This window comes from Schistocerca nitens, chromosome 12, assembly GCF_023898315.1.
Source record: "Schistocerca nitens isolate TAMUIC-IGC-003100 chromosome 12, iqSchNite1.1, whole genome shotgun sequence".
In the NCBI taxonomy this organism is placed as follows: Eukaryota; Metazoa; Arthropoda; class Insecta; order Orthoptera; family Acrididae; genus Schistocerca; species Schistocerca nitens.
The window spans coordinates 33,033,929-33,057,594 of record NC_064625.1 but is presented as its reverse complement, the minus strand read 5'-3'; the positions used below and the strand labels follow the sequence as shown (position 1 = coordinate 33,057,594).

At 40.4% G+C, this 23,666-nt stretch overlaps 1 protein-coding gene across 1 annotated transcript in view; it reads right to left on the bottom strand.

Annotated features, from left to right (window-relative positions):
- Nucleotides 1-23,666, bottom strand: part of LOC126215020 (pre-mRNA-processing factor 40 homolog B) — a 180,497-nt gene that overhangs the window by 129,773 nt on the left and 27,058 nt on the right. Inside the window, exon 2 of the mRNA XM_049941643.1 lies at nucleotides 6,072-6,387. Within this exon, the coding sequence (XP_049797600.1) occupies nucleotides 6,072-6,387 (316 nt within the window). The remainder of the gene's footprint in view (nucleotides 1-6,071; nucleotides 6,388-23,666) is intronic.

The following is a 23,666-nucleotide window of genomic DNA, read 5'->3' as shown; positions in this document are numbered from 1 at the left end:
GCAGACAATTATATTCAGACATCCTAATTCTTGACAATGAAATACTGAAAATACATGCTGTGTGTCAAAAAAAGTATTCAAATGCTTAAAGTTCTAGAGTTTGAAGCACCGTTCCACGTGATGAAACACGCTGGCAACACACAGTATTGGTGTTCTACAATACTTTACTGGGTGTGCTGTATGAGTAAACAGCATTCATTTTGCCAGTTATTGTAAAAATACATACTGAGTACTGTAAAAAGTATTCAGACAATTTTCTTCACTATGGATTGTCTCACCAAATGAAGTACACTGGCAAGAAACAGACTTGCAGTTTCAGATGATGCTGTATCTATTTTGTGCACACTGTAATTACATCATATGTTGTGCAGTTAAAAGTTGTACAAATTCCTTGTCTTCTTATGATACACAAAAATTATTCCCACTTAATACAGACAATTTTATTTGTGTATCACGAGTTTTGAATGTAAATATTGTCTAGGGATGTGAAGAGGATTGAAAATACATACTGCACTTTCTAAAAACTATTATGCTAAAAGATTCCGAAATTGAAGCACCTCTCCACATGAAGTAGTACGCTGGCAACAAATGGATTCAATACTTCATTGTCAGTAATACACAGCCTATGTCACATAAGTTAATAAAAATTTATACATATTCATCTCTTTATGGTGTGATCCAATTATTTCAATGTAAGGAAAAAATGTTGTATTCATAAACATTGATTTCTGACTTTGAAGTCTGTCTCAGAACAAGTAATTTTATTCATGTACTCTTGAGGTATTCGGATGGATCAAAAGTATGTTCCAGCACACATTTCATTTTCCTCATGAATTGTTTGTGAATGACTTAATATTCGGCAAAACAAAACAATGGGAACACATTAAGTTGCAGACAGGCACAATTAAAAAGACACTTACACAAGGCTTTTGCCCACAGCCTTCACCAGCAGAAGTGGAAAACACACCCACACACACACACACACACACACACACACACACACACACAGGTGACCGGCACATCCTGCAGCTTAGCCACAATGGATTCTGGCCGGAGTTGGTGGTCATGTGTGTGTAAGGTGTGCTTGCTTGTTTGTATGAATGGTGTGTGTTTCTCTTTTGCTGATGAAGACTGCGGCTGAAAGCTTTGTGTAAGTGTCGTAACTGTGCTGTCTGCAACTTAATATGTTTTCGTTATGGTAAGTAGCAATCTATCTCTTCCTGCTTATAAGTCAGAATTCACCAAGAGCACAGTCGAACTGGAAAGAGAGAATGTGCAGACTGTGCAGCATTTAGCTCAAAAGTTATGGGCAAAAGAAGATTGGAAACAGCAAGAAAGGACAGAAATAGTAGTTGTCAAATGTGTTGTAAGTAGAGGTCTGCGCGGATGCGGATATCCGTGGTATTTGTTACTTGGCGGATAAAATCGCGACCGGCGCGGATATCCGTGGGTCATCTGCGGATAATGAGCAAGGCATCTGCCCAGTACGTATGTTGCAATGTTAGTTCAAAACTTCAAGTCTGTTGACATTCTTGGAATCTTGCAGGGCCTGGGTAGAGCGGATGTCTGTTGTCCTCAGCCCCTGGCTACGACCAACGCAGCTGTAACCAAGAGACCTGCGCCTAATTCGTTTCCGCGACTGTGTCTTTTGTGTGTCCTGTGAAGTGCTCTCTGGGTGGCAAACCTGCCCGCTGTCTACCAGACAGGTGCCCGTTGCAATTTTCCGCAGACTTCAGTTAGCGCTTTGTAGTGACCGAGTGACAACGTGCATAGTAGCAAATATCAGTGAGAGTTCTTTCTTCAAATGAACACCAGATCGATAGATACAATTTCGTGTAAAGTGAAAAAAGATGATTTTACATTAGTGAAGGAAAACAAATTGAAATCGCCAATTTGGAAAAAATTCGCATACGTATTTGATGGCAACAAAAAGATAAAAGATATAGTGGCTTGTTTTGCATGTAAAAAAGTATATTCCTACACTGGACACAAAAGTGGAACTTCAAATTTGCTAAAACATTCGTGTGAGGCTCGACAAAGTAGCATAATTACTTATTTAAATACCAAGAGACTCGTGGATGTTCCTGAAGTTCAGCCAAATTTGAAGACAGCCGCGACAGAAAAACTTATCAATCTTGTCAGCAAAGACATTTTACCATTCGAAGTTGCGTGTGGATCTGGGTTTCTCGAGACAGCACAGTGAGTGCTAAGGAACTGCTACCTCATCCAACCACTCCTAATTTCTATAACCACTGATTTTGTTGTCACTCTTCGGAAGACGAGTTATTTCTTCCAGACAACATCAATTATTGCTGGCAGTTTAACTTTTTCACAGGTGCGCCAGCGTTTTGCAGTGTAGGCCTCATACTGTAAATATTTTCACCTGGAAATGACAAGGACTGAACGCGTAAGCTATAATATAATCATCAGCTGACATGAATGGCTTCAAAATTTGACACATCCAAGCAGTGAGTACAAAAAAACTGTCGGTAAATGATGCAATGTGCTAGTAACAGTTTAAAACCATCGTCATTTTCGGCTGCCTTGGCGCAAGAGCAGCGAAATATAATTGTTTCTATACAAGTATTTTCATCATTTAATACTATTACATTGAATTTTATTTTTTTAAATAGCGTTTTCAATCTCACGAGATCCGAGCCGCTACTGTGTGTGCTCCGGAGCGCCAATGCTTTCCTGTTTGGAATGGTCTGCTTTAGAGTAGGTATAGAGCATTTCCTGTGATTTAAGAAGTCAAAAGTAGTTAGGTTGTTGCAGAAATGGCACCCTAACAATAACTATGTCATTACATACCATAATTCTAAGTACTACTGTCTATTACTATTAATTACTCATTCAAAACTTAAATATATGCGGATGCGGATAAGGAACTTGCGGCTGCGGATTAATTGCTGCGTATGCGGTTGCGGATTAGGACCTTGCGGATGCGGATTGAACTTTTCTTATCCGCGCAGACCTCTAGTTGTAAGCATGCCGGATTACAAAAATTAAAACTAAACGTGCTTTGGACGTACACAATATTAATAATGAAATGCTACACCTTTGAAATCAATAGCACATTAACAACAGTCAATAAACACAACTGCTCAGATAAAACTATATAAAAATGTAAATATTCATTTGTTCAAAATGGTATATCTCCTTCACCAACTGCACTGAAATTTTGATATAATGCTGCGCTTGAATACAAGCATGTTTTTTATATGCCTCTTGGTGTGTGTGTGTGTGTGTGTGTGTGTGTGTGTGTGTGTGTGTGTGTGTGTGTGAGGGGGGGGGGGGTTGAAATAAATAATAATGTGGTGTATATAATGCATATATCTACATACTATCTGGCACTCCCATAGATATGTAAGTGCCCAAACGTATTTGAATGCAACAAATTTAAATGTATGTTTGTTCAGAATCTTAAATCTCCAAAAGTTTTTCATCAACTGGTTTCAATTTTTACACAACATTACATTCGAATACATGTGCGTTTTTGTGTACCTATTTTTTTAATATATGAGGTCAGTCTAAAAAGTATCCGACCTTTGATTTTCACGTGCAAAATAGAGACAATAGCGCGGCGTCACCTTTATGCGCATGCCCGAATTTTGTCCCTGTCTTCCAGTGCATCAGTCGCTGCCTGTCGGTTGCTGAGTGAAGTGCTACACAACGTGTTAGTCGGATTACAATTCTCTCAAGATGACCGAACGTGTTGAGCAAAGATACTGCATTAAATTTTGTCAAAAGCTTTGTGATTCTCAAAGTGAAACAACTCGTAAAATTCAGCAGGTGTTTGGAGAAGATGCGATGGGTGTAACACAAATTAAGGAGAGGTTCAACCGATTCAAAAATGGCCGTACATCAGCGGAGAATGACCAGCATTGACTGATGACCATAGATGTTTAGTCCCATAGTGCTCAGAGCCATTTTGACCAGCATTCTGGCAGGCCCCAAACTGCTCGGAGTGTAGCTGTTGTTGAGCGGGTGCAAAATTTGGTGATGGCAGATCATTGTTTGACCATGTGGGAGATTGCCCGAGAGGTTGGAGTGAATAAAGATTCTGCACATGTAATTTTGCATGATGATTTGAACATGCAACGAGTGGCTGCAAAATTCGTGTCCAACTTCTTGTCGCCGGAACAAAAAGACCTCCGTTTTGACGTTGCACAAGACCTTCTGGACACCACCTACACTAATCCTGGGTTTCTGAACACCGTGATAACTGGAGATGAGTCTTGGGTGTACTGGTACGACCCAGAAACAAAAAGACAGTCGTTGCAATGGAAGGATCCCGAGTCTCCAAGACCGAAGAAAGTTCGGCAGGTGCGAAGCAAAATCAAGGTTTTGCTGACTGTCTTCTTTGAGATCCGTGGAACTGTGCATCATGAATAGGTACCAGAAGGACAAACAGTGACAAAGGAGTACTATCAAGAGGTTCTCCAGCAACTCCGTGACGCAGTTCACTGCAAAAGACCAGACATGTGGACAGTGAAAAACTGGCAACTGCATCACGACAATGCCCCCGCACATTCATCCCACTCGATCCAAAATTTCTTGCCCAAACATGGAATTACAGCCATCTGCAAACCTCCCTCCTCTCCATACATGGCTCCTTGTGACTTCTGTTTGTTTCCAAAATCAAAGACGCCACTGAAAGGATCCCGTTTTGAGAGTAGAGAAGAGATAATGTGGAACACGATGATGGAGATGGACACCATTCCAAAAGAAGACTTCCAGAGGTGTTCCCAGCAGTGGAAGAATCAGTGGGCTAAGTGTGTGCAAGCACAAGGGGCCTACTTTGAAGGGGATTAGGGTCCCAACCCCGTCAGGTATTCGAAATATTTTTTCTGGCTAAAGGTTGGATACTTTTTACACAGGTCTTGTATAAGGGGGAAATAGTTACCAAAAACCCCAATTTTTACATGTTACTGAAATAAAAGTTTGGAGATATATATTTCGGTAGCAAAAAGGAAAGTTGTACTTATGGCTTACCAGCTTATGATTAAAATACTGCTACAGGAACAATTTTCAATAACATTAAATAAGGCTCGAGGTCAGATGGAGGGTGGAAGAGGAGACAGGAGGAGATAGAGAGGACGGGGGGAGGAAATTGACAGAGAAAGGGGGATGAGGTGATGGGCAGAGAGAGAGAGAGAGAGAGAGAGAGAGAGAGAGAGAGAGAGAGAGAGAGAGAGAGAGAAGGGGGGGGAGGGGGCAGGCCTGAGGCCTGGAGGAGAGGGAGAGTGGAGGTTGGGGGGCGGGGGGAGGTAGTCGACAGGGTGAGGGGGGAGGAGACACACAAAAAGAGGGGGGAAGAGGAGATGCACGAAAAGAGGGGGAAAGAGGAGATGGACAGAGACATGGGAGAGGAGGAGATTGAGACAAATACCAAATTCCCACAAATATTAGAAACCTGTGCTTTCTCTTTTCTTCCTTTCCCATTTAAGCAGGCTCAGCCACAGAAACGGGTAACTGGGAGCAGCTAGTTGCAGAATAAGTAGTTTTTGTCTCCTGTTAGTCAAACTTCTTCATCCAAGTTGTGGGAGGCAGACAGTAGTACAAAGTAAGGGACTGCCTTTATGGGTGATGTACAAAGTGAACTCCACCTGCACCGAGGCAGCTACAGTGACTGAGAAGGCCCTAAAGAAACCCAAAAAGTGACGGTTAATGGTGCTCTGGTGAAGAAGTCGACGACAGCAACAATAGAGAAAAACTTCTTCAGAACAGTGAAACTGAAGGATAGAGGTGGCTTAGGCCACGCAGTGCCCGTAACACTGTCGGCGACACCTTACCTAATGGCAGTCCTCACAATAGAGCCTCAGATAACATGAACAGAAGCAAAGGGTTAGCACGCAAACACCTAACATCTGAAGAAAGGAGAAGAAAAAGTTTTTACCTTCTACAATAATATAATGTAATAACAGAGTTTTCTTTATGATACATTGCAACCTGTCATGCAGCTTTACAATGAACACTGCTAACTGCCTTATAGTTACCATGAATTTTCAGACTGCCTGTGACCTCCTCAAACACAAAAAATTTTAATAAGTAATTATCAACTGACTTACTTCCGGGAACTGCAGGCACCGGCAAGGAGGGAAGGACAGGCGGCACGCTGACCGGTGGTACCACAGTTGACGCCATCGTGGAGGGCGTAACCGGTGGCACTGCCCACAGTGGGGGCTGTCCCCCGTATACGGGCGGCATGGCCGGAGGTACAGAAGGCGGGGGTGGCAGCCTCACATCGCCGTGGCCGGTCGCCGGCACCGCGGCCGCAGCTGCCAGCGGAGGCGGGAACGGACCTCGTGGCGCCATAGGCGGCCCAGTATAGCCCGGCGGTGGAGGCGGCGGATAGCCGGGAGGGAGGCCGCCACTGTTCACGGCCTGCAAGAAAAAGTTGGAACGACCTCTTACACTGGCATCAAACATACAGTCCTCCTCCTCCTCCTCCATCCAGATCGAGTGAGATGTGGTTAACACATTGGACTCACATTCGGGAGGACGACGGTTCAAACCCGCATCCAGCCATACTAATTTAGATTTTCCGTGATTTCCCTAAATCACTTCAGGCAAATGCCAGGATGGTGCCTTTGAAAGCGCAGGACCAACTTCCTTCCCCATCTTTCCCTACTCCGATGGGACCGATGACCAAGCTGTCTGATCCCTTTCCCCAAATCAACCAACCAACCAAATAATCCTGTATGCAGACATTCTGCCACAGAAGATGAATCTCGCCATGAAGCAGCAACCGAGTTAAAAAAAAACTTACTTTAAATGCAAGTTTTGACCATGACTAACGCGAATATTAATTGAGACTTCAAATTACTGTAATCACTTGTTTATTATACTTTACACTATGCATTTCGAAGGAATATACTTCAATCATAAGGCGGATTAATGTCAATAAGGCATCTTTTGAATAGCATGGGACACTGAAAGACAAAATTTATTTTATTACAGAGCTCCATGTTATGTGGCTAGTTTCATTTAATAGGTAAACAGTAATATAAATGAAAATAATATCTTTGAGTGGTCACAGGCTGCTTTCACAGTTTACTCGCGTCAAATACACACTAGTGTTCAGAAAAAAAAGAACGCCTTGAATGACTAGAGACAGGATGTTAATATTCACAGGAGATGTACATTAGTATGTTCTGCAGAAATGATTAGCATTTGAACCATGTCCGCCTGCAAGTTCAAGGTCAACACTGATTTCAAGGTACAACACCACCTACTGGTAAAATGTGCCTGCAGTGCTGACCACCACAAATGAACTCTGGAACCAGATGAATGCAGCACGGATGGCTATACTACAAGACGCCATTCGCGGCTTATACACGTCGATGCCATCATGAATGGAATAAGTTATCAGCACCCACGGCGGACCCTGGGCCTACTAGGCATTAAGCACATGCCGAACCAAGATGACCCAAATGCTAATCATTTCTGCAGAACAAAGTTATGTGCATGTCCTGTGAATATGAACATAATATCTCTAGCCGTTCAAGATGTTCCAATATTAGAGAAGGAATGTCGCTACACACCATATAGCGGAGATGCTGAGTCGCGACAGGCACAACAAAAAGATTCTCACAATTATAGCTTGCGGGAATTAAGGCCTTTGTCAGCAACACACACACACACACACACACACACACACACACACACACACACACACACACTCACGCAAATGCAACCTTGCACACACATGTGCAGTCTCAGACAACTGAAACCACACTGCAAGCAACAGCGCCAGTGCATGATGGGAGTGGCGACTGGGGGGGGGGGGAGGGGTTAAGGAGGAGGCTGGGGTGGGGAGGGGAAGGGATAGTATGGTGGGGGTGGTGGACAGTGAAGTGCTGCAGGTTCTGTTTTTTTCTGACCATTAGTGTACTTTTTATAAACCGTGCTAAATCAGGATGAGATATGAAAAACTAACAAGTGCAAAGAACATATTTTCAATAGTAATAATGCAGTCAACAGTGGCATATTTTACACATATTTCGTAGCTTAGCACCCACTGCTTCACTTGCGTAGACTGTACGGTCTGCAGAGATTTGTCTTTTGTTGTTTTTCTTTAATCAAATTTTTGTGTTCACACATTGCAACATTGTCTAAACTTTTAATACTAATTAAGACCATAGGAACATGGTATTTTCCTTGTGTACATCTTACCAAAAAGCAATTCTGGTAGTTGGAATCTGAGATCTTTGTTAAGCTTGCCTTTTTAGTTCTTGTGGTGATACTTGCACAAAAACTTTCATCTCCAACACAATTCTTTAGAAGTCAAATACCAATTTTCATAGAAACATTTAGTGGTACTTTAATAACAATTTATTTTCAAAAAAACTTTTATCCACTATTTTACCCCCTTAGTGTAAAATGTCTAGAAATGTTGATACAAGTATTTTTTTTATATCTGACTAAGAAACCAAATACCAATTTTTCAAGTTCCAGCTTCAAAATTGCCTTAATAGGGACATAATTCCAGAAAACCTTTTATCCCCTACTTCATTCCCTTAGGAGTGCAATTTCGAACAATCCCTTACTAAATGATGCCTGCAGTGTATGGCCAATACCCTCTCCATATTTCAAACTTCTGTTCCTAGTGATTTGGGCTGGGCAATGACGAGTCATTTAATCAGTCAGCCTATATTTCACCCCCCTCCCCCCCCCCCCCAAGGTGGAAGGATTTCCAAAAACACAAACATGTAATTCTTTACATCTAATCAAGAAGCCAAACATAAATTTTTCAGTGATTTAGCTTATGAAATATTTTCATAAAATAGATGAACAGATTGAAAAATCAGGCAACAAGTAGCACATATTTTTGCAACTGGTTGGCTGATTTTTCAATCTATTCATCTATTCTGAATTACACAGTTGCTGTTTCACAGTCATGTTTAAGATTTTCATAAGAACTTTCATTCCCTGTTTCAACCCCTCAAGGGTTGAATTTTCCAAAAATACTGACCACATATTTTTAAAATTTCTAACGAACAAGTCTTAAACACAAATCTACAATGCAGCTTTAAAAATGCCTTAGCAGTTCCTTAATGATGATTTGTTTAAAAAAAAAAAATTACTCTCACCTGCTATTTCATACCCATAGGGAATAAATTTCCAAAAATGCTAAAACATGTATTTCTTTATTGCTGACCAGGAAACCAAATACCAATTTCTGTGGTTCTTGCTTCAAAACTGCATTAATAGTTGCACTTTATTTTAAAAAATCTTTGATCCCATAAGCACTCCTTTAGGGTGGAATTTCAAAAAATCCGTTCTTAAATGATGCCTACAGGATAAGATCAACACCCTCTCCAAATTTTAAATTCTTATCCTTACTGGCTTGGAGAGGCCCACTGGCCATTTGACCATCTTCTTCTGTGCGGATGCAAAATCAGTGCCAGAACTCTTATGGGAATATGAAGTAAAGCCGTGAGTAATGAGTATAATGGGCAGGGGCACTATGAATATAGTGCGGGACAGTACGTTGCGAATGTGGGTCTCATGGGAGGCATGCCAGAGATAAGTCCCTTCAGTCGCACTATTCCTCTGTGTCCTTGGTGGCTCAGATGGATAGAGCATCTTCCATGTAAGCAGGACATCCTGGGTTCGAGTCCCGGTTGGGGCACACATTTTAAACTGTCCCCATTGACTTATATCAACACCTGTAAGCAGCTAGGGGTATTCATTTCATTGTAATTTCATTACAGACAATTATTATTATTATCATCATCATCATCATCATCATATTCAACACTGGAAAATCCAGGATGGACTAATGACAATATTATCAAAAGCGCAGATTGCTCCTCACCATATAGCGGAGATGTTGAGTCACAGACAGGCCTGTGCGCCTATAACTATGAGGTCATCAGAGAAGGCACCACATACAGTTTGATCACAACAGAGCAGTGGGTTGTTAACTGTAGGATTCGAAGTGTCTTTTTTATTGTAACTTGGGTCTGTACTAAGAGAAGGAGACTCTAAAAGGCAAGGAAATTTTATTGAATGTTGCACAGGTACATGACACTATTTTTCAACAGTTGCCAAGTCTCTTGTAAACAGCAACTGGAATGTTCTATCAATCACTCTATCCTTTGACGAGATAGAAATCCGCTCCTTGGTCACTGAGTCACTTGTGAACCACTGTGTGAACGTCAATCATGTTGGAAAATCTTTTTGCCTCAAATGATCTTCAACTGCCTGTGCTTCAGCCTCTGTAGTTGATGCCAACTTACAACTTACTTTCTTCCTGATCAGTGTCACCCACACGAGTGTGGCCTCGGTGCAATTGTTGGTGCCATTTGGCTATGGTTGGACATGGCACTGTATTTGGTCCATATACTGCCACAATTTTACAGTGAAACTGTGTGTAATTTACAAGTTTAACCCGAAATAATTATACATCCTGCTTGCTTCAACTTTGCAGTACGTTTCCAGTTTTCGCACTATTTCACTTGCTCACTGTGATGCACCAGTTATCCACACCACAGCAGAACTGTCTCTGCAAGAAACACAGAACGGGAATTCTCTTCTGACAATGTCCACTATTGTTTCCCAGTGCTCTTAGCGTGGGGCAATATGTGTAACTTACTTTTTGAAGCCCTCTTGTATAATCCCCCAAAACAAATAGTGAAAATATAATAAGCATTTCCTGTCAAAATGTAAGCAGCTCAACATTTTAGACAAGGATGTTCCTTAGAGGCTCAGCTACTCCAAGCTTTTATTTATTTGCACCAACTGGGCATATTTTCATTCTGAAATCTGTTGTTCCCAAAATTAATACCGGAGAGCACAAAACCATAATTTTTTATTTGTCAAATACATTACAATGTGTTTCACAGCCTACACTCAATCCTTAGCTGATATACAAGTAGTGCAGTTCTGGAGTTTATCTGTTTCATGCATCTGGGAAACCATTGGAGATAAGACGTTTGAGGAGGGCTGCATTAAGCAGATCTTTTACTGGACAAGTGATGTGAGGTGTTGTGCCGTAAAGCATGAAAACAGTGGTTTCCACACAGCTGCACTCTTCCAGAGCAGGAATCACATGCTGCAAAAGGAGGTCTTAATAATATGGAGACATCATGAAACACCTGACAAGCCCTCCCTGTGTATTCTCTTCAAAGAAGAAAGGACCAAGAATAAAGATGTTTGTGAATTTTCACACCATAGTCACATATGGCAAGTGCAGTAACTCTTTGTGCACAATGTGTAGTTTCACAGTACCTCGAATTCAGACATTCTAGGTATTCACTGTACACTGTGGTGTAAAATGTGCCTAATCACATTGCAGAATAGTGCCTGGTCATGTCATCAACTTTGATCCATGCCAGAAACAGGAGAGCAAACTCAGAACGTTGCTGTGGACATGAGGTTTCAGTTGCAGCATCATCTGGATCTTGTACAGGTACCACTATAAAATTCCACGTTGTTGACTGTGGGATGGACAATTCTCATGACACTGCACAATCACTAACATTACCCAGGGCACGTGCAGCATGGTCTGTTACAGCAACAGCAATCTCGTCGATAACTTCCACCAGGATAGGATGCCTTCCTCTTCCAGGTACCACATCAAGCTCACCTATATTTTCAAATTTTATTAGCAGCATCTTTAAACCACTTAATGACATCGGACCTCTTCTCAGACACTTCAGTGATACTCCCTCAATGCAGCACCGTAAGTGCTGCTGCTCACATAAAACAATTTCACTAACAGTGCAAGGTTTCTCTTCTTGATAGCCGTATTGTTGTGGCTCGTCAGGTCATACTGGAAGGATGTCGTACTGCTACACAAATAGTGTGCAGTGCCAGTTCTGCACCTGGTGGCCTAAATTGGAACTAATTTTTTCCAGCATAAATCGATTCTACATTAACACATTAGAATATCTACCAAGTTTCACTGCCGTGCGATAATTACAACCCACACTGGACCTCCATGAGTAGCTGCATTTAAATTACAACCACCTAGTAACGTGTGCTATCTTCCCAGAACCACAACTGATGGTTCCATGCGAATAAGCAAAACTCTGAAGTTGCAGTATACTTAAGACAGAAAAAAAAAAAAAAAAAAAAAAACTGTGATGTACTATTTTCATCAGTGAAAACGGGAAGGCGGTAGGGACCCTATACACATTGATCACCTATATCTATACTCTTCAAACAATTGTAAAGTTTATGGCTGAGGGTACTTCCCACTGTACCAGTTATTAGGCTCCCTCCCAGTCCATTCACATGTGAATCACGCAGTCAGTGACTGATTGAAGTCTCTGTATGTGCTGTAATTAATCTAATCTTATCCTCAGGATCCCTACAGGAGCAATATGCAGGGGATGTATCAATTGTTCATACCATAGTCTTTAACAAAACTGAACAAAATTATCAAACAATGGGAAGAAAAAGTAAAAGGGATTCACTTAGGAAGACGTGCGAACAAGACAATCATAAACGCCTGGCATTTGCAGATGACTTGACAATATTTGGCAACCATAGCAAGAAGCACAAGAAGCTCTGGAATACTTACACTAAGTCTCTGCCACAACAGGTCTAAAGATATATGAGAAACACGATACAGGGGAAGAAAGAACAATACCACACAAGCCATGCACGCAAAATACAGAAATGTTAAGAGAGTGGAAAAACTCAAATATCTTGGGAAATATACATAAATAAAGAGGATCAAACAATGCATCCAACATAGAATGAACAGAAATAGAGAAGAGATGAAGAAGAGCAACACATTTCATCACAGGCTGGTTTAGTAAACACAAAAGTATCACGCAGATGCTCGTCCAGCTATAGCTATAGGAGAGGTGGTGTGCATTATGTCAATTCTACAAATATTCTGTATCACGAAGAGTATGCACTAAGTTTTGTGGCAGTGAAGTGTCATTTAGTTTTCTGCAAGGCATGAGCTAATGTTATCCACTACCATATTTGCAAAATAATTTACATTACATTTTCCATTCTTTCCTGAAAGTAGTCACCCCCTGTATTGCCCACTAATTCCTACTAAATTTGAAAGTAAGCACCCATATTAAAATTGCCATATTTTGTGCTGAAGTTTTGTTGTGATGAAAGAGTAGAGTAATCTTAAACAGAAGATTTCAACTGTTTATCTCAGTGCGATCATGTTCCTTGTGGCCGTATCATAACAATAAAATTCCTGACATTTTAACACCCCCAGTTTCCCCCGTCAGCCAATGGCCTTGCCACATTGGTACTACCGGTTCCTGCCAGATCACCGAAGTTAAGCGCTATCGAGCTGGGCTAGCACTTGGATAGGTGACCACTCGGTCCGCCGGGCACTGTTGGCAAGCGGGATGCACTCAGCCATGAGAGAAACTGAGGAGCTACTCGACTGAGAAGGAGCGGCTCCTGTCACATAAACTGACATACGGTCAGGCGAGCAATGTTCTGACCATATGTCCCTCCATATTTGCATCCAGTGACACCTGTGGCCCAAGGATGACACAGCGGCCGGTTGGTACCATTGGGCCTTCATGGCCTGCTCCAGCGGAGTTTTGTTTTAGTTTCTCCTGTCAAGCAGGCAGGGATTTTTGGACTGAAAATAATACAGCAAAATCTTTATGCTTGCAACACTTTCACATAATGAGCTGTGACATTTGTGAGTTTTAGTATTTCTATGGACGGGGTTGTAGCCTATTTTAAATGTTATTCAATTTGTACATTTAGTAAACAGTAAAGGAAACAAAAGAAAAATTTGGAGTGGGAATTATAGTTTATGGTAAGAAATAAAAACTTTTAGGTTTGTCAATGACACTTTAATTCTGGCAGACACATCAGAGGACTTGGATGAGCAGTTGAATGGAGTGGACTGTGTCTTGAAAGGAGGATATAAGATGAACTTCAACAAAAGCCAAACAAGGATAATGGAATGTAGCCCTATTAAATCAGGTGATGCTGAGGAAATTCGATTAGGAAATGAGAAACTAAAAGTGGTAGATGAGTTTTACTATTTGGGCAGCAAGAAACTGATGATGGCTGAAGTAGCGAGGATATAAAATGTACACAGGTAATAGCAAGAAAATTGTTTTTGAAGAGAAATTTGTTATCATCGAATAGAGATTTAAGTGATGGGAAGTCTTTTCTGACAGTATTTGTCTAGAGTGTAGCTATGTATGTAAGTGAAACATGGAAGATAAAACAGTTTAGACAAGAAGAGACAGAAGCTTTCGAAAAGTGGTTCTACAGAAGATTGGTGTAAATTAGATGGGTAGATCATGTCACTAATGAGGATGCACTGACCAGAATTGGGAGGCATGAAATTTGAGGCACAACTTGAGTAAAATAAGGAATCGGTTGTAAGACACATTCAGAAACATCAAGAGATCACTAATTTATTATTGGAAGGAAGTGTGGGAAAGGGGGTAAAAACTGTAGAGGGAGGCAAAGAGATGAATACGGAAAGCAGATTCAGAAGGGTAGTTATTCGCAAATGAAAAGGCTTGCATAGAGTAGAGTAGTATGGAGAGCTACGTTAAATCAGTCTTCGGACTGGAGAAGACGACGATGCGCATCTTAATGCAAGGTGTTTATGGACCTTTGCTAGTCATACTGTATGTTATCCTTAAAAATCTGCATAAATATTCAGCCAGATCTTGATAAGTTTTCAGAATAATCCAAGAGTGTGGTGATTCTTCTGAAAACCTGGAATTCTCATGGGTACATTTTACCTGTAAAAATTGGAGAATTCTCAGAAAATTTCAGGAATTTCATAAAATCTCACGGAATTCTGTTTTTAACTTAGCACTAGAATTTAATTTTATTGAGTTTTATAAATCACAAATTTTAAAATACTTTATATTTCAAAGTGGTTTAATTATATGAATATTATTCTATACGAATTATCTATGTTTAAAAACTGTGGTTATACTACTGTTCATGGTTAGTATATCTCAACTGAGAGGAAAGTAAAGTCTTTGTAGTGTGTTATCTCCCCCCCCCCCCCCCAATCCTCCCCACCCACTGTTAATACTGTATGATCTGTCATGAGCATCTTATGACACCACCTTCCTCTCCATACCCAGAATCCACAGGGATTTTTTTTTCACCTCTGAATAGCCATCACGTGCAAAGATCAGCAACTTGTTGCAAATGTTCATAAATGTAAAATTCTGTCTCCACAAAACAAAAAAACAATAGTATCCTATGACTGCAATATCAACAATTCAGTACTGGAATCAGCCAACTGGTGCAAATACCTATGTTTGTAGGGATATGAAAAAGAGTTACCACACAACCTCAGTCATAGGTAAAGTAGGTGGCAGACTTTGGTACATAGGTAAAATACTGGGCGACTGCGGTCTGTCTACAAAGTAGATTGCTTACAAATCACTTGTGTGACCCATCCTAGACTATTGCCCAAGTATGTGGGACACGCACGATTAACTAGAGATACTGAATATATACAGCCAAGGGCAGCACAAATGGTCAAAGATTTATTTGACCCAGCGAAGTGTTACAGAGATATTGAAGAAACATACATGAATACAGTGTTATTTGTCTGTCTGACCTTTAGGAGCATTTGCAGGTTCCAAATCTATTCACTACAGAATCTTCCTTTTCTGAAGCCTGCTTGATACTCATACTATCTTTATAGTAGATTGTGATTCTAGTTTGTTGATTAATGCCTTGGAGAGAATTTCGCAGGTGACCAGTAATAATGAGATATCTCTGTAGTTATTAAGGTCTGTCCTGTCATTCTTTTTGTGGAGTGGCTGAATCAAAACACATTTCCATTCCCGTGGAATCTTCTCTGTATTATACACAAATACTTATTGTTAACAGTAATGTTTTATAAAACTACAAAGTTGCTTTTACTTATGAAGATTTCTCTCCATAAAGGATGACACTAAGTTTGTATAATATTCTGTATGCACAAGTTTTGTTCATTAGGTGACAGTGTGGAACTGTATCAGACACCTTCCAGAATTCAAGGAATATGGCATCAACCTGGGTGCCTATACCTACTGCTTTTGGATTCTTGTGTACAAACAAAGCAATATGAGTTTCACACGATTGTTGTTTGCAGAATCCACAATGATTATCACAGAAAGAGACAAGAAAGGCCATAATACATGAGCATAAAATGTGTTCCACAATTCTACAACAGATTCCGATTAGTGATACAAGCCTATAATGATGAACATCTGCTCACAGACCATTTCTCAAGACAAGAATGAACGACACTTTTTCCCATCACTATGAACACTGTCTCTCCAGCAACTCACTACAGACTGCTAATGGAGAGGAGCAAGATCTTTCATATTCTCTATGTAGAACTGTATAGATATCCCTTTAGGTTCATCTGCCTTTCTTCTGTTAAGTGATTTTAAGATATTTTCTATTCCGGAATCATTTAGTTTGATAATTGTCATTTTGTTATTCATGCAATGAGCGACACTAAGAAGAGCAGTACAATCATGCTCAGTGAAACAATTTGACAGAATGGAATTCTGAATTTCAATTTCTTCTCTGTCATCTTCTACTTCGGTACCGGTATGGTCACCAAGTGACTGGACTCTTTTGGAAGAACAATTCAAGATCTTGGTAGAAACTGATATAAGGATAATCCTACTGTATCTGTTGCTGAAAAGCAAAAGCTTGTTTACTTCTGATACTTCCAATCTGTTATATTGTACATATTTCGGTGGAACTCTATGCAGTCACAAAGAGTATTCTCGGCCCAAAATAGGCAGTCAGAACAATCTGCCTTATCAATTTGCATACTTTGTGCTGGCTACTGTTCAGAATTATGACTGGCATCTCTGTAAATATGGGTAAACTATACAGAAAGATGGGTAATATACAATATGTACAAAAAGCAAGAGGGACCGATGAAAGTGGAAGATGTAGTGGTTGGGGAGAGAGATAATGTGAACTGGCCAGATCTGCAGTAATTATTGTTAAGCAACATCAAAAATTGTCTGTTCAGAAACGTGTGCAGGCATAGATGCATGTGTGTTGAGAACTTTGTGGCAGTCCTAAAACATTGGATAAATGTTAATCTCTTTTAGTTTTGGTGAACAGCTTGGTAATTTATCTTTTCTCCCCAATAATGTACAACAATGCCAGTACGGCTGTGGTGGCTATTCTTTCTTCATGTTGACTTCATCTCAGAAGAGCTCCATATAAAAATGAAAAGCCTCGCTGCATCAGGAGAAGGAAACGAGGATGCAGCTCGGTAGTAAAATGAAAACTTGCAACTTCCACATATTACAACTTTTACTTAACACAGTACGAAGAAAATTTAATTACATATGTCCTCGCACCAGCTAAAAAGGCTGACAGACATCGAGATTGGTGAAAAACCCATATGAGATACATAAAAAACCTATAGTTTTATTCTTCCATTGTCTGTCAGTGTATATATAATCATACCTTCCTATGATCTCTTTGCCGCTTGGGGATGGTGTGAATATTTATTTATATGTGTGACCTACTTCCTTCCTCGCTTCCTTTTCCCTTCTACATAACCTTCTAAAACTGTTTTTATCAGTCCGTCATTCTTTCTTAATATATGCCCAATCCAATTTCTTTTTCTTCTCTTTATTACATCTAGTAACTGTCTTTTCTCTCCCACTCTTCTCAGTACCTCTTCATTTTTTACCCTGTCCATCCAACTTATTCTTTCCATCTTCCGCCACGTCCAGATCTCAAAAGCCTCCAGCCTTTCTCTGTCTTTTTTCCTCATAGTCCATGTTTCAGCGCCATATAGAAGAACACTCCATACAATACATTTTATGAGTCTCTTTCCGAGTTCTCTGTCCAGACCGCTGCAGAAGATTCTCCCTTTCTTATAAAACGCCTCTTTTGCCATTGCTATCCTTGTTTTAATTTCTGTGGTGCACTTCCAGTCGGTGTCTAAGGCAAAGGCAAAGGACCTGCTAATATAGCAGATAACTGATGATGATGATGTGGCCTACTTAAAGAACCTACAAAAGGACCAAGAACCAAGTGCGCGGTTTAAAAACGGTGTAAGACAGGGACGTAGTCTTTCACCCTTCCTGTTCAGAAGAATGACGGAAATTAAAGAAAGGTTCAAGAGTGGGATTAAAATTCTGAGTGAAAGGATATCAATGTTAAGATTAGCTGATGACATTGCTATACTCAGTGAGAGTGTAGAAGAATTGAATGGACTGAACAGTCTGATGAGTACAAAATATGGATTAATAGTAAATCTAATAAAGATGAAAGAAATGAATAGTAGCAGAAATGAAAACAACGAGAGACCTGACATAAGAATTGGTGACCACAAAGTAAATGAAGTTAAGGAATTGTACTACCTAGGCTGAAAATAATCCTTGATGGACAGAGCAAGGAGGACATAAAAAGCAAACTTGTCCCAGCAAATAAAGCATTCCTGGCTAAGAGAAGTCGACTAATATCAAACACAGGCCTTAATTCAAGGAATAAATTTCTGAGAATGTATGTCTGGAGCACAGTATTGTATGGCAGTGAGATGGACTGTGGGAAAACTGGATTAGAAGAGAACTGAAGCATCTGAAATGTGGTGCTACAAAAGAATGTTGAGAATTAGGTGGACTGGTACGATACAAAATGTGGAGATTCTCCACAGAATCAGAAAGGAAACGAATATGTTGAAAACACTGTGAAGAAGAAGGGACAGGATGGTAAGACATGTGTTAAGACATCATGAAATGACTTCCATGGTACTAGATGGAGGTGTAAAGTGCAAAAGCTGTAGAGACAGAGATTGGAATACATCCAGGACTGTACACACAATCCCTTTATGGGCTTATGGTTAAGAGTACAGGCTCATTCGAAAGGAACTCTAACATTCACTCAGCAAACACTAAACAGAAAACATTTTGCACTCGGGCAAACTTCTCTAAGCATTTTAAGGAAGGTGTGCACAACTCTGCAGGTTCCATTCTCAATATACTTCTGACAGAATGGAGAAATTTGAGAGATAACACCCAGATTTTGAAATCTAACAATTGTAAGGCTTTGTGACACACACCTCTAGTTCTGTACAGTTGTTCCTCACAGTATTCTTGCACTGTAACTTACTTTACTGTACTTGGCACAGTCCTGTTGGGAGATGCCTTCCCCTGACCTTTGAAATGACTTGTCTAGCCAATTATAGGTGGACCAACAGACTACCAACTCCGAAGACGTGGAGTAATGGGGCATCTTACCAACAATAACTCACTATCAGAGGTGAACAGGTGCTAGGTGACAAAAAAGTCCTGGGATGAACTGGAGACTGAACCACAGACCTTTAGACCTGCAGTCTAGAGGATGAATAAAATTTTAAAAAAGACACCTAAGATTGCATGTGATTTTATACTGTTGTTGACAGTATAATTGTCTGCTGCAACCAACATACATCAAGAGACTGGAAACAGAACACAAAAAGCTTCAGAAGTCTACTGCACAGTATACCAGGTACTCTGGACTGGAGTATTTCTATAAACATATGTACGATTACACTGTAAAATCTGTACCTCATACTTATATTGACATATGGACCACAAGCAGTGGCAATTAATGGGATGTATATGAGCTGGCCTTAGGCTACAGAAATGAAATTGCTCTGTTGTAGCCTACAGACAGCCTCATGGATCTCACACTTCGGAGGGCCAGTTGGCATCAGATAAACGAACAACTGCTGAGAAAGGACAAGAAAGTTGGAAGCAGCTTAGCTATACCCACAACTTGGTGGCTATTAGAGAGATGATGATGATGATTCACCTGCCAAGCAGGTGGCCCGGGTTTCATTTCCAGCAGGGCTGGAGATTTTCTCCCCTCAGGGACTGAGTGTTGTGTTATCACTGCCGCCGCCACCGCCACAAATGTGCAAGGATGAGTTCTACCAGCCAATAATGCTATACAATCACTTAATTTCACTACAACAGGTAGAGATTTTAAAAAAAATCTACTCAATGAGTGGCAGTACGCCAAAACACACAAAAGATATTGAAATGCTTGAGCTTATGAGCCAGTGGCTCCTCCTCCTGGCAGAAAGATTGAAAAGAAACAAAGAGGTGTGAAGGAAAAGGGCTGGTAAGGCTTTCTTCAACCCTGTTCCTTTCCCTTCAATCCTCCTGCCAGGAGGAAGAGCCACTGCCTCGTAAGCTCACGCATTTCAACATCTTTTGTGTGTTTTGTCCTGGTGCTACTCAGTGAGTAGATTTTTTAATCTACATATATTTTCACAGATGATTTTAAGATGTTAAAAAGGAATACTTAACTCTGTATAGGATTGTAAGCCCTAATGAGGCTTCCTGATATTTTAAAAACCACATGCTGGAAAAACTCTAGCCTCGAGTCAGACACCCCATTGTCTGGCTCGCTGCTCTAGCTCTCTCCTACTCACTAAATCCCATGGACAACCTCCTGCAACTTTCTGAGAGATCCAAATCTAGTAGGGGACAGTGTCACTCAGTGCTTCAGGGGTAAGCTGCCAGGATCCAAAGGTCTGGGGTTTGATTCACAGTCATTCACATGAACTTTATCTTTCATCTTACTTCTTTCACTACTGGCAATGTTGTTCATGTGTGAATCATGCCGAGCTGCACTGTGGTTCAGAGTCCGTGTTCCACTATAGGTCCTCATATAACTGGCTGGTAAGTCAGTGTAGAGGTTACAGGAAGGCATACCACCACTGGTTGGGAATCCAAGAGGGAATGGCAGGGGGAGGAGGAGAGGAGGGTGGATCATGGTGTCATGACTAGCTCCTGCCCCTATACACAATAACATTTAACATACGTTTTTATATTTATACTTATAACAGCAAAAAATGGCAGGAATTTATAGAAAACAAACAGGATACTTTTGAGTTGGTTGCATGAGTGCCTGTCCAAACAGATGGGCTTGTGAACTGAGCAGCAGCAGAGAGCATTTCAATCTGAAAAAGGCACCCTTTCACACACTGGCCATACCTCTTGTCAACAACAATTCAGACAAGATTACAAAGTCCACAGGTAGAATCAGTAAGCCATGGCAAGTTAAGTAAGGCAAGATAGAAAGAAAAAGGCCCTTCACTAAACGAAAAAACCACAAACACTGACTTTCGTGACTGGAGGTGGAAACAACAATTCAAAGAAACAACTTTCCCCTAATTTTTGTGTTCGCATAGACAATCTGCAGACCTAATTTCACAATCATAGTGCTAAGTAAAATATGGATAATCGTGAAAATATTTTTTGTACTTTACACTAAAATGATGTACTAATTATTAACGTAAGCAAGTTGTTATAACATGTTACTTATGTTGGTAGTCTCGCCAGGTTTACTGCCTGATGCTTAATTCAACACGACTCGATATTTCAGCAATCCCCTGTCTGTCATCTTCTGGAAGGATATTGCCACTACTTAGTCCTGCTGGAGAATGACACTGAAGCTGGAAACAATCATCCTGTATAGGCTCCCGTGCCATAAACAGTGCATGTGCTGCCACTAAGACAAGGTTTGTGCCACCGCCTCTAGTAGACTGCCACTTCCAACAATAAATCAGACCCTAAGATTTTCTGCAAACACTTTGACTGGCTATACCAAAGAACATTGTGTCCTTATGTAAACAGAACAGGCTACCTTGTCCTTCTAAGAGGAAAACCATTGACTACATTAATCAAACTGTATGCCAATCTAGTTTCGGTTGCTTCCTTATAAACACCATTGCAAAAACCGGACACTGCAGCTATCGGGGTCTTCAAACCTTATCCCTTGTACATCCTTTAAACAGTGTTCCACTAGCACCGATTTTTCATACTGTCATAGCCTCACGCGACAGCCATGTTTTATGCATCTGCCTGAACTGTGCAGAATTTTATTTATGCCATGCTTCCTAAGTCCCAAATCATCCTTGACAAGAGCCAAGTAGTGCCCTAATCCTGGTAGGAGGATGGCACACACTCTTGGTGTCAAATCTCCTTAAAATTCTTCCAATCTTAAAGGATATGCCCCCAGCATAAGGAATTAAGGGCACAAACCTAGGTCTTCTTCATGTCCCTCCAGGGACGGTCCAACCTCCATACCCCTATGAATTTGCTTCTCCAAGTATCCATTTTCCTTAAACACAGAGGCCGAATGTGCAGGTTCCTGTGTTAGATAATACATGTTCAAGACTGCATACTCTCTGCTTACCGAGAACTAAGGACACCACTGCATCAGTATGGCAGGTAACAACTCTTTGCATGCAGGTGTCAATCAGTATGTGTCAGTTTTTGGTGAATTCAATGTCCCAGAGTAGCATCATGTCTTTTTTGTAAACCTTTATATCCAAAAATGAAAGCTTCCCATCACTTTCAACCTCCATGGTAAATTTAATGCTGGAATAAAGACAGTTTAAGTAGCCCAAAATATAATTAATTAATTGTCCAAAATATAATTAATAAAATATAATTAATTACATTGGGTCAGACAATAAAGGTACTGTCAATATATCTCCAGAAGCATGTCGGTTGCAAAGATGAAGTCCTCAGTGCCTTACCCTCCAAGCTGGTGATAGTGGATTGTTGTTCAAATGAGTGACTAGGAATGAAATTTGACGAGACCCTTATAATTGCCGTTACATTCAATTTTCGTAGCAGTGCTTACAAGAAGGTCAGTGAAATTAGACTGGCAGTCTATTTCATTAATAACGACAAAGGTTTTTCTCTATGGCTGACATAGGACCTTCCACTATCTCATATCAAAACACAATATTCTTTGGTGCAGTTAGCCCAAGAGTGTGATATATTTTTGGCAGCAGCAACTTCTCTCCTTAAGATGGCAGACAAGTGGCTAGCCAAAATATCAATTTTTATTGAGTTCAAGATCTGGCAGAAAATCCAAGAAGACTATCAAGGAATAATCAGGCTGCGAAGGACTACACAGTCACATATTACAAACAGTGTGTCAAAGGATGGATAGTCAATATTCAGAGGTATGACACAGGTAATAATTTGACATATGCCTTGTCCCGAATGGTTTCCGAGATAGAACACACTTAATATCATTTTGTATGTTTTTCTTGAATAATTCCAAATTTTTGAAACACTACAGTGCATGTGCTATGAGTTAAGTTGTTTTGTAGACAAATTTGAGGTAGTTTCCCGATTTGATAGACCACAAGTATTCTATATCAAATTCTTTGTCTTAACTTAACCGACATTCCTGTCGTACACTGTAGACAATGTCGGTAAACTGAATAATACAGTAAATAAATAACAAATTGCATTAAATTTACTCTATTCCGGAGACCATTCAGAATAGGAAATGTGTCTATATGAAGTTTTTTGCTTCATATTATCATTCCGTCCCATCACTGAATATTGGCAATTTTTTATGAGCTATCCCATATGTTACTATTACTGTTATTATTAAATTCTAGGCAAGTGTGGTTGAAGTGAGTGTGTATGCAAACTTCATTTAGGAGAAATGGTGGAAGGAAAAAGTAAGAAAACAGACATTCCACCCCCCCCCCCCCCAAAAAAAAAAACCCTTGACTCGTGGTTGGACACTTTCAACAGGACGAAGCCAAGTGTAAGGCACTGTGGTGTGTAAACCAGTCTTCCAGCCAATGACAGCTTTACCTTTTTTAGACACCAGGTTTCAAACACAAGACCCCTCCATTTCATGAGCAATGCTTATGACTGATCTATCCAGGCACACCCTGTGGCCCA